This window comes from Tauraco erythrolophus, chromosome 3 (assembly GCF_009769465.1).
Source record: "Tauraco erythrolophus isolate bTauEry1 chromosome 3, bTauEry1.pri, whole genome shotgun sequence".
In the NCBI taxonomy this organism is placed as follows: domain Eukaryota; kingdom Metazoa; phylum Chordata; class Aves; order Musophagiformes; family Musophagidae; genus Tauraco; species Tauraco erythrolophus.
The window spans coordinates 78,583,061-78,599,579 of record NC_141467.1 but is presented as its reverse complement, the minus strand read 5'-3'; the positions used below and the strand labels follow the sequence as shown (position 1 = coordinate 78,599,579).

The 16,519-nt window shown below is 37.0% G+C and overlaps 1 protein-coding gene across 1 annotated transcript in view; it reads right to left on the bottom strand.

Annotated features, from left to right (window-relative positions):
* TMEM67 (transmembrane protein 67) overlaps positions 1-16,519 on the bottom strand; it is a 34,198-nt gene that overhangs the window by 17,220 nt on the left and 459 nt on the right. The window contains exons 2-11 of the mRNA XM_086609460.1: positions 14,633-14,721; positions 13,087-13,180; positions 11,428-11,527; positions 10,923-10,992; positions 10,755-10,829; positions 9,478-9,540; positions 6,924-7,078; positions 6,696-6,804; positions 5,008-5,094; positions 2,968-3,033 (exon numbers count right to left, since the gene is read on the bottom strand). Of these exons, the coding sequence (XP_086465586.1) occupies positions 2,968-3,033; positions 5,008-5,094; positions 6,696-6,804; positions 6,924-7,078; positions 9,478-9,540; positions 10,755-10,829; positions 10,923-10,992; positions 11,428-11,527; positions 13,087-13,180; positions 14,633-14,721 (908 nt within the window). The remainder of the gene's footprint in view (positions 1-2,967; positions 3,034-5,007; positions 5,095-6,695; positions 6,805-6,923; positions 7,079-9,477; positions 9,541-10,754; positions 10,830-10,922; positions 10,993-11,427; positions 11,528-13,086; positions 13,181-14,632; positions 14,722-16,519) is intronic.

Here is a 16,519-nt window from a genome sequence, read left to right as displayed (position 1 = left end):
ATATAGTCCAGCGCAGGCCACGAAGATGATGAAAGGACTGAAGCATCTCTCCTATGAGGAAAGGCTGAAAGAGTTAGGACTGTTTTGCCTGGAGATGAGAAGGCCCAGGGGGATCTTATCAATGTGTACAAATACCTGAAGGGAGGGTATTACAAGACAGAGCCAGGGTCTCTTCAGTGGTGCCCAGTGACAGGACCAGAGGTAAAGGGCACAAACTGAAACACAGGAGGTTCCCTCTGAGCATCAGGAAATGCTTTTTCACTGTGAAGGTGACTAAACACTGGCACAGGTTGTCCAGAGAGGTTGTGGAGTCTCGCTCCTTGGAGATATTCAAAAGCTGTCTGGACATAGTACTGGACAACCAGCTCTAGGTGGCCCCGCTTGAGCAGGGGTTGGACCAGATGACCTCCAGAGGTCCCTGCCGACCTCAGCCATTCTGTGATTGTGTGAAGAAATTAAATGTGAAAGGAGGTATTTTTTTTGTATATGTGAACAACCATGCAAATACATATAACACATCCACCACGTTTTCTCCAAAGCTGGAGGAAAAAAAAAGCGATGCATACAATCTATGAAAATAATTACAGTAAAAAATACTCAGTAAGTTAATATTTATGCGTATTTGTATTTCAACCCAGTAATATTAACTGCTGTTAATACTTAACAACAGATTCTACGCACTCAATATATCAAATATATAAGATTTTTAAAAGTAAAAAAAAAAGAATAACCATACTCAACTAGTTCAATGATCCTAAATAGAAAATAAGTTTTCATTTTATACTGAAATTTAGATTAAACAACACTAATCAATATGGAAGAGTAAAAATATTTAACAAAGATTTGACAAAATTATTTGGTAAACACTTTAGTTTTCAAGGACTAAAGTTTTGACACCTGTTACACTACAAGACTTTCACACCACCTAAAGAACAGCCAGAGTTTACATATTTTTACACTGCAACACATAACATGGGGAATTTTTTTTTCCTGGACCTCAGTAAAGCCTTTGATACAGTTTCTCATAGTGTTCTGGTGGAGAAACTGGTAACTGCTGGCCTGGATAGGCACACCCTCCTTTGGGTTAAAAACTGGCTGGATGGCCGGGCCCAAAGAGTGGTGGTAAATGGGGCTAAATCCGGCTGGAGGCCGGTCACCAGTGGGGTTCCCCAGGGCTCAGTGCTGGGTCCAGTTCTGTTTAACATCTTTATCAATGACCTGGATGAGGGGATTGAATGTACCCTCAGTAAATTTGCGGACGACACCAAGCTGGGAGGCTGTGTCGATCTGCTTGAGGGTAGGGAGGCCCTTCAGAGGGATTTGAACAGACTGGATCGTTGGGCTGAGGCCAATGGCATGAGCTTTAATAAGGCCAAGTGCAGAGTCCTTCACTTGGGGTATAAAAACCCCAAGCATTGCTATAGGCTTGGGGAGGAGTGGCTGGAGAGCTGCCTGGCGGAAAAGGACCTGGGGGTGTTGGTTGACTACCGGCTTGATATGAGCCAGCAGTGTGCCCAGGTGGCCAAAAAGGCCAATGGGATACTGGCGTGTATCAAGAATAGTGTGACCAGCAGGAGCAGGGAGGTGATCCTGCCCCTGTACTCGGCACTGGTGAGGCCGCACCTGGAATATTGTGTCCAGTTTTGGGCCCCTCGCTTTAAGAGAGATATTGAGCTCCTGGAGCGAGTCCAAAGAAGGGCAACTAAACTGGTCAAGGGGCTGGAAAATAAAACTTATGAGGAGCGGCTGAGGGAGTTGGGGCTGTTTAGCCTGGAGAAGAGGAGGCTGAGGGGAGACCTGATTACGGCCTATAAATACTTGAGAAAAGATGGTGGGGAGTTAGGGGAAGGGCTCTTTACATTAGTGATGGGAGATAGAACAAGAGGAAATGGGCATAAGCTTAGTCAGGGGAGATTCAGGTTGGATGTTAGGAAGTATTTCTTCTCTGAAAGGGTTGTCAGCCACTGGAATAGGCTGCCCAGGGAAGTGGTTGAGTCCCCATCCCTGGATGTGTTTAAGAATAGGGTGGATGAGCTACTTGAGGATATGGTTTAATGGGGATTAGGGATGGTTGGACTCGATGATCTCTAAGGTCTTTTCCAACCTAGAAATCTATGAATCTATGAATCTATGAATGGTTCTGAACGTAGACAAGTTAATAAATCATATTAATGGATATATAGGTATTAGATGCTGCGCACACATATGGAGTTTTATAAAAATAAAGATGTTCTTTCTCCACCCCCTTGCTAAAGAGACTATCACCTCCTCATTTAACATGTAAGTGATAAAAATTAATTAAGCTTTATTGCTGGCAGATCTGTGTCCCTGGCTGAGTGAATTTAGTAGCTAAGTATACACAAGCTCAAGTGCTTTATCCCTTCTCCCTCTCCTGGTGTTTAGCCAGGTGTGAAAACTCCAACATTTTTTCCCATAGTTAAGACAGCTAAAGAATCTCTTTCCTCTGATGAGTCATCTGTTGGATTAAAACTTGCCTTCAATCTCTTGATTGAATTCACTGAAATCAGAGCATTAACATTAAAGAGTTAACAGGGACAACATACAGGCATGGCATGATTGCATACGTCTTCTTTGCACATGAAACCTGGCCAAAGATGAAGGCATTAAAATTAGAAGTTGCAACACCAAGCATATGACTCTCAGAATTCAGGCATTGTGCTCTTCCACTGATAAGTCAGCAACCTCACTAACACAAATACCAGTTCAATTTATTTTGATTATCCTATGTAGTAAACAAGTTTTGTGATGTATAGTTAAATAGTTTTTCAAAAACACATTATTTCACTCAATAATAAAGAATTAAAATAAGCAACAGTTTCACAAGAAAGAAGTCCATGTCGCAGCTTATGGCTAAACTCCAGAGGTCCTTCAATATGCACTGAATTGCTGATGACATATAAAACAACTTAATTCAAAATTCAGAATAGCCTTTTATCTCTTACTTACACTTTGTTGGTAAGTTGTTCCAAATGCATAAGCTGCATTCAATTTAGTTTGGGTATCAGGACAAAGCTGAACAAAACATAATTATAATTAGGTTAATCTAAAGGTATCATTTTCTCACATGAAATATTCACAGGTACTCCAAGCACATATTCATGGTTCTAATAAAAATTTTTTATTCTACTTTTTAAGAAGAGACAGATTAATTCTGTAGAGTAAAGACGATTATTTATTGTACTAATACTGGTGTTCTTAAAATGCTGGTTTAGCTTATTCATACTTGCATAGTATTTTTCAGTGCCATCACTGAAGTCAAAATCTGTGGACAGCAGCATCCAATTAGGGAAGAATAATCTTTTTGGGGACTGAATGTTCAATGCCCTGTGCCACTTCAAGCTTTATTAGTGGGCTCTGCTAAATTGAAGAATCCCATGGGAAAAAAACTCTTTTCATATTGTGCCCCTTTCTCTTAAGCTAGCATTCTCAGAGGATCAAAGTTAACATGACAAGTAACAGATTTTGTTTTTCCTTTTTCAATGTAACTTTTATATTTTCTGCAAAGTACAAGTCATTCTAAGCAGAAAACAGAAAAATGAGCCAAATTCTAACTAAATTAGCATGGCACTTAGTGGAGGGCAGAGCCATTTTCCCAAAATGAAAACCAAGCCTAAATTAACTTGAAACACAATTCTATTAATGTGCAACTGAAATTCTGCAAATTGTTACAACTATGCATTGAGGTTGCTTTAGGACTGTGATGTCTTATCATCACACACAATCTATTACATTAAAAGAGGCTTTGAATAGAAAAGCTATTCTTTTCTCATTTATTTTTAATAGCTACTAAAAGCTCTGCATTTAGGAAATTAATGTGTCCCAATAAACCTTAAAGTCTATGCCAGAATGTCTCATGTTCTGTGCACAGTAACTGGTTTAGTAACCTGTCTTCTCAGGGACTAGTTTTCCTTAAAATTTGAGAGGCAGATGCAAGACAGTTGATCCTGAGACAATAACAAAAGAAATGACAGTCACTATCTAAATTCTGAATATCAGCTGCTCTTCTGTAGATACTGGAGCATTTGAAGTGATGTGCTCCAAGAGTGACATGAAGAGCCTGCAAAAGGAGACAGACAATTTCCTATTGTTCTTGCTATTGTTGCCAGCCTAGGGAATTGCTGAGAGTGCCTAGATCACCACTTGGCTGCTAAACAAATTCTACTCTGTAACATGTTTCACAGCTGCCAATTTCTGCTAACTGTTAGGCTAATTACTATTGCATTTTCCACTTGCTTCATCCTTGTGTTTTTCACACCCTATACAGCATGGTACTGCTGACGTAGAATGTGCGTGTGCCACTGAAATCTGAGGGCAGTGTCCAAAGATACTGTGAATCCTCTAGTCAGTGTTCCCCAATTCTATGTAAAGTCTCCCAGCAAGTTTTATAACTTTCTGTTATGAAAAAGCCAGGCAGATGCTGGCCAAAGTGCCTCTTTTATATTAAAACCTAAATAAATAAAAAATCCCAAGAGAACTGAAAGAAAATGGAATGGTAGATCAGTTTTTCTACCTCTCTTAACAGTGACATAATCACCGATTCACTTGGCATCCCCATAATGTGTGAAAACAGGGGACAACATCCAAGAGGGACATACTCCCAGAATCTTCTATAAACATATGTGGTCCGAGAGCTAAAGAATACACTTGTCTCGCCAAGAAAAAGAGGGCTAATACTAAATTATGTACATGCTGAATGGAAGAAAGAAGTAGATGGTTCTAAATGACTAGCGCTGGTTTTCAGAGCTTTCCAATATTGCAAATTCATATTGGTCCAATGGATGAGGGCGATGTTGCTGACTTTATGCTTTTGATATTGTAGAGATCATCGTGAGCAAGAACCAAGAGCTACTTTCCCTAATGGAGCTCTATGGTTATCTTATGAACTGTCATGACTGTAGCAACCGAACTCTTGGCTTTTGTCTTAATTTAGCTAAAGGCAATCAGAACGTTTTCATATCAGCAAAAGATAATCAAAATCACATGTACCTGTAAGATGCCTCCTTCCAAATTTTGCCACTTAAGAAAATTTCCTGCTGCATCAAATGAGGCTGCAATAAATTGCAGCTTTACATCCTGATAATGAAAAAAAGATTAAGAAACAATGAAACTTCCATAAAGTGGACATGTACATTTTAGGGACTCTATCTCATTGTCTGATGCTACCCTAAAACTTTCACCATAATGCGTCATTTTTTCCCTTCGATTTTATATTTTTAATCTTGGTTTTGATATTTTACTTTTTTCAAAAAACATACTTTACAATTCTACAGCTGCCTTGGTGTAATGGAGAAAGTTCCAGGAACTTCTACACAGGTAGATATGCCTTAAATTAATCAGAAATCTATTCAGATTTCTAATGAAGCTGGGATCTTGAGGGCTTCCAGGATCTTCAGTGCTAGGAACAGTAACAAGTACCTTAGTTGTTAAAACAGAAGTTGCATTGCAACATAGTTTAATTTAAACCACAACCTTTTAGAATATGGCTGAAAAAAACTACTATTTTATTTCTGAATCAATAAGAAAACTTAAGACAAATTTGGCAGTATAACCAACAAACAGGTTATCACTGGCACTACTTACTTCCTGTGATTAGCTTAATCCAAATAAACTATTCCAGTTATTGTAATTTTACGATGAATCTGTAAAACAAAACACTTTGGTGTTTGATTCCTTCTCAGAACTGTGGCAGTTAATGAGCTACTTACGCAGTCCATCCCTGGGAGGGATGGATACTTGGCATTGTTAACATTGAAATGATTGCTTTTCCTCACTTCTTTTGTTTTTCCCTAATTCACTGCAGGAAGAGGAAAAGGCTGGAGTAACAGACTGAATCCATCTCTGATACAACTCTACTTGCAGAGATTTGTAACAGATATTAAGGTTGGTATACATGAAGCGTGGATAGAAATGTGTGTGTAAGCACCAGAAGCAACAGAAGGAAAGGGTTAAACATTGCATAACAATAATGAAGAAGATTGTTCTCAGCAATAAAGATGAAATATGGTTTCTGATAAAACCATGGCACAGACGACTTGTCAGGAAAAGATCATGTACCTTGGCACCAGCAGAATGGCAGCAAAGTTACAGCAAATCACATATACCTTTCTTTTCCCAATTAGCTCACTGGGAAAACTGCCAAACAGATGCATATATTTCAAACAAGGGAAAAAGACAAAGATCAACTTTGCCTCAAATTTATGGAGATCGAAAGAAACAAGACTCTGAAACAAAGGGCAATGCCAAAACAACTATTAACTCCTAAGGACTATAAAAGATTTGTCTAATTACTAGTTCATCCCTGCCAATCCAGAAGAATCCTGGGGACCTAATGAGGACTTAATAGCTATCATCCTTTGTTCCTTGTGTCACACAAAATTGATGCTGGTCAGACCACTCAGGCAATCACATCTTGGCCTTATGAGAATGTGGGTATGACAGTGTAAACAAAAAATGTGTGAGCAAGTGAGTTTAAGTCAGTAAAATTATCTTACCTAGAGATTTTTTTACATAAATATCACCTTCCTCTTCCATAAGATCTCACACTGAGTTTTGTTACACTAACTGCCTAAAAATTATCTTTAGCAGAACCACATCTACAATGAATCTAAACCTCTTGATGTGATTATGTCCTCTTCCTAATGTCTGCTTCCCCATTTCTACTACCCAACACCTACCTCATCTGTTCCTTTAAAACTGAAGATCGTAGGAAAATGATTTGCCTCGAGCACTTGGGATGCTAATCCTGGTTGATCACCGTAATACAGCCATGGAAGATTATGCCTCCTGAAAACAATTACAATGTTTTCTCTAAACACACATAATATTCTGCATCAAAGAACATTTACAATAATAATTTCCATAAAACACTATTAAAGACCAAAGTTATGGAAAAGGCAACTTACCAGTAAGCTATCGAATGAGCAATGCCTAGCCTTGCTGTATTGACAAAAATATACTGAAATAAACCACAGGCATCAGTACTTGAAGAACTCAATGAATTCATATTCATCACACACATATTTCCAAGAGCTTGGCATGCTGTTAGATTGGAGTACAACTGCAGTGGAGAAACACAAGAACACAGAAAAAATATTTACTTATCCTTCCTTTTGGTGAGGCAGTCATAAAATTAATATTATCTTTAATAAGCCTCTCCTAAATCCTCATTTTTACTTGAATGTTATTTCATTTTGTGAACACGTAATTTTTTTCCAGCTATTCAGATTCCATATTTTTATAGGTCTGCAGATGGCAGCATGAAATCAATGCTCTTACTTTTTCAGTGTAGTTTAGTTGCATCAGCTAGATGGTATGATGTGACAGAAATTTCGAAATCTGCATTTAGAAAACAAAGTGAGATTCAAAATGTTTAAGATCACTCAGGCTGTATGACAAAGATTACTCCACCAAAGACCTAAGACTGACAACAGTAGTTCCACGTATCGTAAATATCTTCTTTTCAGTTTTAGTACTTTTTCTATTCTGGTGTTCCTAAACTATGTTGTCTACATACCATTGTTCAATTTTGCCAAACAAACCACTGCCGTGCGATAAGCACAAGTGATGCTTGGCATCTGTGTGCAGTCATCACTGCACCGGTATTAACTTGCCAACACCTACTGCCTTTGCGTGGGTCAGATCAGCAGTCCCACGTTAGGTTCAGGCAGCACCTCTGAAGAGTTGAGCAGGCTGAGGAAGACAAACAGGATGAACTTCTGTAAGTGATGAGGATAGTCTCAGTTTGCAAAAAAGAATGGGATGAGTAGGAGAACACATTTCAGAGCTGTGTGTACGAGATGGGGATGGGAGCAGTCACAAAGGTGATCCGGGGAAATACTGAACAGAAGTCTGCTGAAATACTGACAGAGAGAATGCCTGCCAGCCTGGGAACTACGCCTGGGAATCAGAAACATCCTTGAGAGTGCAGCTGGGTACCTAACCACCAGAGACATCCTGAGATACCATCGATAAACACAAAACTAAGGAACTGTAACAGCAATTTATCATCTGGAAAGGTGAAAAATAGTCTGGAAAAGAGGGAAAACATTCTAAGAAAGTAGGAATCGGCAACTGCTATTGGCTGTTGTAGCTGAAAGAGCAGAAAAACAGTCTGTAAAAATAAAAACTGGTGGTCTGAGATAATATAAAAAAAACATCATCTACTGGCTGCTCCAGGTGGTGCTGTCCTACGCTGCCTTATGTCTCTGTGACATAAAAATGACTTACTTTTTACCCAAAATGGAGCGTTAATCTGTCCCTGTCTGTCTGTCTGTCTCATACACACACACGCATACAGAGAACTCCCCCTGCACAAACTTTTCTACGACCTCTCCTAGGAAAGTTATCAGACCATTGCTGGGGACACCTGGCTGACTCTAGACTCCATGACACAGATCATCTTTGAAGTGAGACTTCATCTGTTGTCGATTTTGAGGCCCTGTTCCTGGAAGTGGTTTGGTGAGCACTGTACTGACACTATTTTGAATAATATACATAAATGGGCGCACATATAGGTAATTGATCGTAAATGTATTTTCTGCTTTACTAGTGGTAAATTTGTAGTAACTTGTAATATTGAAATATATGCTTGCTGCTACTATTGATTGCTGCTGCCATTGGAATACATATATACTTGCTGTATTAATCGTAAGTATACTCACTTTACTACTAGTAATTTGTAGTAATCTGTAATAAAGAAACATGGGAAATAAAGACTCTGTGTGCTTGTGTATCACGGAATTCTGCAAATCCACTGTTGGGATCTTTATACACCTGTAGGCCAGGTAACCCTTTGGGTTGTGACAGATTTGGAGAAAAAATAGGGCCTGAGCAGTTAAAATCTGATTTTGAGGAGAGGAATACAGAGGGGAAATGAGGATGTGTGATAACAGATTTGATAAAAAGGAAGCAGAGGCATATCCCCTTCACAAGTGCGCATGACTGTTGCCTCAGCCACTCTTCCACCCGTGGTTACTGCCACCCAGAGCAACATAATAGTAAATACCACTTGCATGCATACAGTAAAGCAAAGCTAAAAAGGATGGTTCTATGGTCATTGTTCTTCATCACAACACAAAATTAGTAACTGAAAGCCAAATAAGAGGTAAAGACCAGCTGCCAATCAAGACTGAATATGTAAGAAGTCAATTTTCTGAGTGATCCCTTACTGGATATACTCAATGGCAGTTCATATACCTACTGATTATTGCAGGATTTTTTCTGAAACACCATACACCTTGTGAAGATTCCAACCCTGAAGAGTTGAGTGAACATTGACTAGCACTCAGTATTCTTTCTAAACATTCCGTATATATATTTCTTTCTTATCTATTGTCATCTCAAAACAAGATTCTTTAAAAATAAGCAAGATAACTTACAAAAATTAAAGTTCCATGCTTTTATACAGAGTATCACTTCTGTATAAAAAAGCAAACTACAAACATTAAAGAAACTCACCCAGCAGGCAGAGGCTGAGGACTGCAGGTTTTTCAGAAACCATGCTGATGTCAGTGTTATACCCTGTAAATAAGGAACTGCTTCACTGTTTTTGTTCAGAACAATTCATCCACATGTAACAGTCTGGAAAATTATGTCAGCTGAAAGATGTTACTTATTTTTTCTAAGAGCTTTCTGTCCTTTGTAAATGTCTCAATCAAACCAGCTCAGTTCAAAACACAACCATAATGCAATAATTTCTGTCACTTCACTAAATTAGACAAGATATACAGAACACAAGTAGAAATTTAAGTTTTAAATATGGATTCTGTGACCAAGGAGCTTTCTTTACTGCAAGAGGGAAGTACTAACGATTTCAAGAGTAAGGTGTTGACTAGGCAGTAAATTTAACTCAGGACCAAATTTGCCATATCAATTATTTCACAACCTGTTTTTTGTAACTACCCATATTTGAACTAAACATAGCTTTCGTACAAACTGTAGGCAACTGAAAAGATATGTTTTCAATAAAATATTATTTAGAAGATGGCATTTTAATCAATATTTGCTATCAGAAAAACTGAACACTGCTTTTTGCTTTCTTTCAAGCAGTAGCCTTTAAGATTAATTCATTTAAGAACAAACTACATTTATTAGCCACATAGCATTTCCTGAATTTAGAACTATTTGGAAAATGATCCTAACTTTGAGCAGATTTCACAACTAATAAAAGTTCCTTAGATACAACAACGAAAACACCTTCATTCTTCTCAACAGAACATATTTTCATGCATTAGCCAATTCGAGTTCAACAAGTTCATACACAATCTCAAATTGTATAAGTCTCCATTTTCTTCTATCAGTTCTAATTATCTGACCACTAAAATTGTCCTTTCAATTCTTTCATCTTATTTCAAATATTTTATATGAATACCAATTTTACATATTTAAAAAAAAAAAAAGAAAAAAAAGCCCAAAGATCCTCATGGACCCTTCAGCGTGTTTTTGTGATACAAGAGTGTGTTTTAGATACCTAGACCACGTGCTACTACTTTTGATTCTAAATTAATGTAAATTACTTCCCTTTTTTAGTAGGTATGGATTTTCTTAAACATATTCCATTAGAACAATGCTTGCCTAGTCTGCATGTCTCTAGTCTATCTTGATGCAAATTACCTTGCAATCACTGTTATCAGACAAGAAACCACCACCTTTGTTTTTCAGGAATAGAATGTAAAAGACTTACTGAAAGTAAATGAGATGGTAACTTGAAAACGTTTTAGAATAAACACACTTACCAGCTGTCCGAAACGAACAGTTGCAACTCCCTTTGGGGGTAAGTTTTCACTAGCACTGAAACACAATCCTCCAGCCTGGGGAAAAAGAAAAAAAAAACAAACTTACACACTCGTCAACATAACGTTTCTTTTTCTGAGCTTCAATACAATAAGCATTCTTCTACTTACTAAAACGTTTGGGCTGCTGCAGTCACAAGACTTGCTTACGTTGACGAATGTTTCTTCACATCTTACACACCTATGGATCACAAACACGAAGAATGCACTTAAAATGTAGTTAAGCATACTTAGTGAAAACTGATTACATAGTATGCCTGATCACGCTGTCAGCACCTTCACTAGTTCAATCTGGAATCCAAAAGACATTACCGATTTGTTTCTGTCAGTGAAGCAGAAAAAAATGAAATAGTTAATTATCAAAATCAGAATTCTGTCTCTGCTTCAAATCAAAAGCCCCCTTTTTAGTCACGCTAAAGCAAAACAAACAAGCCGAGCTGCTGGTCGCAGGACTTCAGTGAACACAAACACTGCGTTCGATATGGCATTAACGATTTCCAATTCACTGCTTTTAAAACTGTCACCCCAAAGACACAGACTGTTCTTCAAGAATACTCCATTTAAACAGAACACGAGATGTGCAAATTTATCATCACAAAAGGCAAAGAATACTCACCTACTTCCTGAGGCATCTGAAGCAGAGAAGGATTGCTCACTTCCATTACAATGTACGCACAACGCTTCATTAAGCAAAATGCCATCGATAGTTCTTTCCACTAAGTGGAAAAGAAAAGCATCTGTGATAAAACTGCGTGATGCACAGTATGTCATACAGGTTAAGAAAAGTGTGAAAAAATCAAGTGTCTATGCAGATCTAAAATAAATGCAAAGATTTTATTAAAAAAAAAAATCAAGTGCACAACTTGCAAATAACATCCACTATAAATGCACATTCATATAAGTGCATTGCTTATAGCTACGCACATGCAGCTCAGTTTTAATGAGAAATGCAATACTTCATGTCCAGTTTTGCTGTTCCTTTGTTATTTATTCTGAACCAAATTTCAAACCAAGGCTTCACTGCAAAGCTAAAACTCAAAACATCAAATTTACAAATTACTGGAAAAAATATTTCTAATTTTCATCTGCATGATGAAAATGATGAATCATTTCATTTTAATTTGAAATGATTCATGCAAATGTCACAAATTCAAAGTTTCAAAACTGCATCTTCCAGCAATTAAATCATTTGGCAGGAGATTTCCAAGTCTAATTATTAAAAAAAAAAAAAGAGAGATACAAAGAGAATCAAAATAATTACAATACTAACGTTCTTTCTGCGTTTTAAATTACAGATACAGCTTTGCTCTCAATATTTTATCATAAAGGCTCGGAATGTATTTTTTAACTCATAAAGTTTAAGGGATATGATTGGCATTCACTCTTCTACAGATTTCTAGGAGAATTTTAAATTAGTGATCTGGAAAACAGTGTGATTCTCCAATACACTCTGTTAGAAATGTAATCAAAGTGGACATTAGTCATTAGTAATACATACTCAAAGAATCACAGGCACACGAAAACTCTTTTCCCTCCTGCGTCTTTAAAAATAAGGAAAACCAGAGCTCCCAAGAGCTTTTTTGGTTTACACTTTTGATAAATATTATACTTTGCTCTTATTGTTTTAATATGAAAGACAAGCAAAAATATAGTTAACACAGACACTAAAGTTAACATTAAAATTAATTCTGTGCCTACTGAAATTCATCTGCCGCTATTAGAGAGCATCAAGCAAGGGCCACAGATACAGAGAAGCATGTCGCAGGAAACCACAGATGTAGGCATGTGTCTCAGGGAGGCGTGAAATCCACTGATATTAATGCACAGCAGTTTGCTTGGCTTGCCCAGGCTATTCTGTTCTACCTACTCATACATGTGTAATTCCTGTACTGCATTACCTGTGCATTACAAAATTCAAGTACCTGTGCATTATAAAATTCAAAACATTTTAATGTTTTTTCTTAGTCTATATTGACATTGGTTTTATTCCCATTTTAATGCCTCCACTCAGTGCCAACCAGCTTAAAGGAAGTGATACAGCAGTACTCATTTTTTGAATGTTTGCATAATAGGTTTTATTGCAATGAACAACGGTACAGATTTATCTGTTGTCTTTCAGGAATGAGGTTTCAGATCAAGAGAAATGTTGAATTTTTACATCAAGTATGTAAACATAGCTTAAATTTCCTTTCTTATTTAACAGAAAAGCATGTCTTAATAAACTCAAATATCTAAAACAAGCACTAATATCTCACAACTTGCATATATTTCTTACCTAATATTTCATTATTGAGGCATTTACATTTTCCATCTGAAGTCAGGCCTTTAGGGCAAATAATACAATTCCACCCATCTTGAGTAACTCCGGTCTAAAATAAGATGTAAAACTACTATAATTTTAAAAAATACAGACATCACTCAACTTCTATGAAGAATGCCTGATCCAGCTGTTAATTTACTAGAAAACATGTTCAGATACAACAACATTGATAACATTCATGAAGCTTCTAAAGATAAAAAAAGGCTAAATAATCTGGCAAAAAGTAATTCCTATACGGATGTAGATTAATCCTTAAATTTTTCTGAACCCATTAGCTAACACCCTTTAGTGAAGATAACAGTCGATCAAAAGTGGAAGGTTTAAAAAAGACCACACTGGAGAAAAATAACCAATAAGCATAACAATGCATAAATAGACATATTTGCATATAAATATACAGAAGCAATGGAAATGGAGGAGTTTTAAGTGAAGCAGCTTACATAACTGCATGGAATTTTGCACATACCCAAACAGTTCACACCCACATTTATTTAATACTATGAAGTAGCTGCACTACAGATCTTCTGCACTACAGAACCCATGAAAATGAAGATAACCACTCATCTTCAGGTGATACTGATGTTATTCCCTTCTCCACTATCATAATTTTATCTCTGCATAAGCCTTGCCATAGGATCAAAGACAAATGCCTCCATTACAGGAAAGAGAAAGAAACAGTACAATGATCAAAACATCAGTGGGTATTTGTCAATGTTATGTATAATGTAGCAAGAAGATGGAAAGAAGAGAGAAATTACCTACGTTACCCATTAGCCATTAAACACCCAACTGAACTTATGCAACTAAGCTGGTCTCTTGAGAGTTCTTCTACAGTTATTGGACAGAAAGAAGCATTCAGGAAGGCTTTCACCCTGAAAAGTTGTTTTTGCTGGAGAAAAAATATTTCTCTGTTTACTATAGTGGGGAAAAGCTGGTTAAGCCTGGTGCCTCTGGCTCAACCTGGTGAATATGACCCAAAATTACATCTTCATTTGTCAAGAAAGCTAGAAAAAAATGACCAAACTACAAAGATATATATGATTACAGCAACACAATAGCAGCAGCTCATTTTGAAGTAAAAAGATAAAGTATCAGGGACTATGAAGATACAGCTTAAATATTACAATAATAATATTTATATAAATAATCAAATAAGATACCTATGAGCTGAAAAACATCTTTGACATTTTATAAAACAGTGGTCTCTGGACAAGGATAACATAACATGAAAGCAGTGGAAGGAAATGAAACATTTAAAATACTCTTGCTTTGTCTGTGGGGTCAAATTTATAACGAAAAGATGCCTGCAAAATAACAGTAATAAACAGTTCTGAAGAGAAAAAAATTACTACCTATAAGCGTGGTCTTAAAAATTCCCATGCAAAGACTGTTATGCAAAATAACTTTAAATTAGTGAAAAATAACTTGCAGTCAGGAGGAAACTTAAAATTAAAAAAGCATTATTATTATTATGATAAAGTATGAAAAGTTCAACACTTACCATATTTTCTGGGCATTTTTCACAACTAACGGAGGATCCACCATTATTAGAAACCATCCTGTATCCTGGCTGACATACACATGAACTACCTGGAAAAAAAACCCACAAATGCACTTTTAATCTATACAAACCTGACTTTTTTCACAGAACACTAAGAACAACTGTTACTGTTCTCAAGAAATCAATATAGATTATTAGATAGACAAATAAAACACCTGAGTGAGATGTGCATGAAAAGTATCTTGCTTTTTAAAAATGTTCATGTTACAATTTGTACAAAGTTGTTTCAGGAAAACGTTCATTGGCTGAGTGATATACCAGGGTGGAACAGGAACCCAGAGCTTGTGTTTTTGTGGGATTGTTTAAACTAAAATGTATCAGTTGGTCTAATAACAGATATCGTCTCTCCCCCTAAATCTTGCCACAGTGCCATTTTTAGCCCATCCTCTCTACAATAACAGCATTATGTTTCTATACAGTTTTTATCCTTAGAATAGGAAGTCAGCCCTAAAACAAAACATGTTTATATGCAAAGGTTTTTCAAAATATAACTGCTGCTTGTAAAGCTATTTTAAACTATAAAATTGTGCGTGGCAATCAAGTTTTATATTGAATAGTTTTCAGTGAATAACAGAATGTACTTAACATTTAGTATGAAATTAAACTAAAGACTACTTTCATGGCACATCATAGTGCACATCTGCTAGTGCTCAACAATTTTTTCTTCAGAAACTTTTTCAGTCTCACTATCATGGACCTCTCTCTGTATTTTTAAACACATACTACAAATCAAAATTGATTCTATGTACTAATAAACTGTATTTATTATTATTTAAGCTTGTTGAACTGTGCACGTAAAGGTCATGTAAAATTCTGTGAAGTTTTATACTCTTAAAGTACATCCTCATGAGACCAGTTTTACAGAAACAACATTTGTCAAAATGATCAACCGTTTGCACTTAACTACAAAAAGCCCAATAGATCAATGAGGAGACTTGAGTTGTGCCATTCACAGCGATGATACCTAAATTTTTAGGTATGTTTCTTGAAAGCAGAATCCACAGTGACGAGCTAGCACTGGAGTGCTTGGGCAGACTTGTGCAATCCCAAGTGGAATTCAGACAAGATGCAAACAGCAGACTGAGTGGCAGCTACCTACACTGCTCCAGTCAGATGCTGCAGAAAAAATAAATCCTTGACCTCCCCCTCGAATTTGTCTCTCCTTGCAGCCCTTGAGTTAGAGGAAGATTCAAGTCTAAAAGGGAGTTATGGATCTAGACACCCACACTATCAGAGGGTCTGAAAACTATTATCGTGCATTTTTTTCTGCAAGTAAACCACAGGGTTGCTCTTTTAAGATACTATGATGGTGGTGGAAGAAACGACCAGCTTTTAGGCAGCAGTTGTGAACACAGCCATCCAGATCACTGCATCTGACTGAGGTACCAGTTCTGAAGAGAGATTCTGTTGGGTCTTAGTCTGAAATTAATTTCTGCACACACAACACTGAACTCCCACTTCTCTTAGACTGTGTATTTATAAAAGATGGACACTATCATACCGTCTTATCTCCTAAAGAAGGTGATTCTATGATTCTATGATTCTATGAACTACCACCTCTGTTTTTCATTTAGTACTGTCAAGGTGCGTTGTGTGTGCTCCAAGCATTAGTATGTTCACAGCGTGAAGATCTCAGACACTTAACATCTCAGACGTTCAAGTTTTGGCAAGGAGGTTCAAGTTAGAGAAGTGTTTGAGAAGGTAAGTTCAGGGCCCTATGAATTTTACTGATGAAACCGTGAATATCTATAACCATACAAATGCCTGAGGAAAGAAAGATTATAAAAAATGGTTTACAGACGTTCCTCTGGGATGTATCTCAGAAAC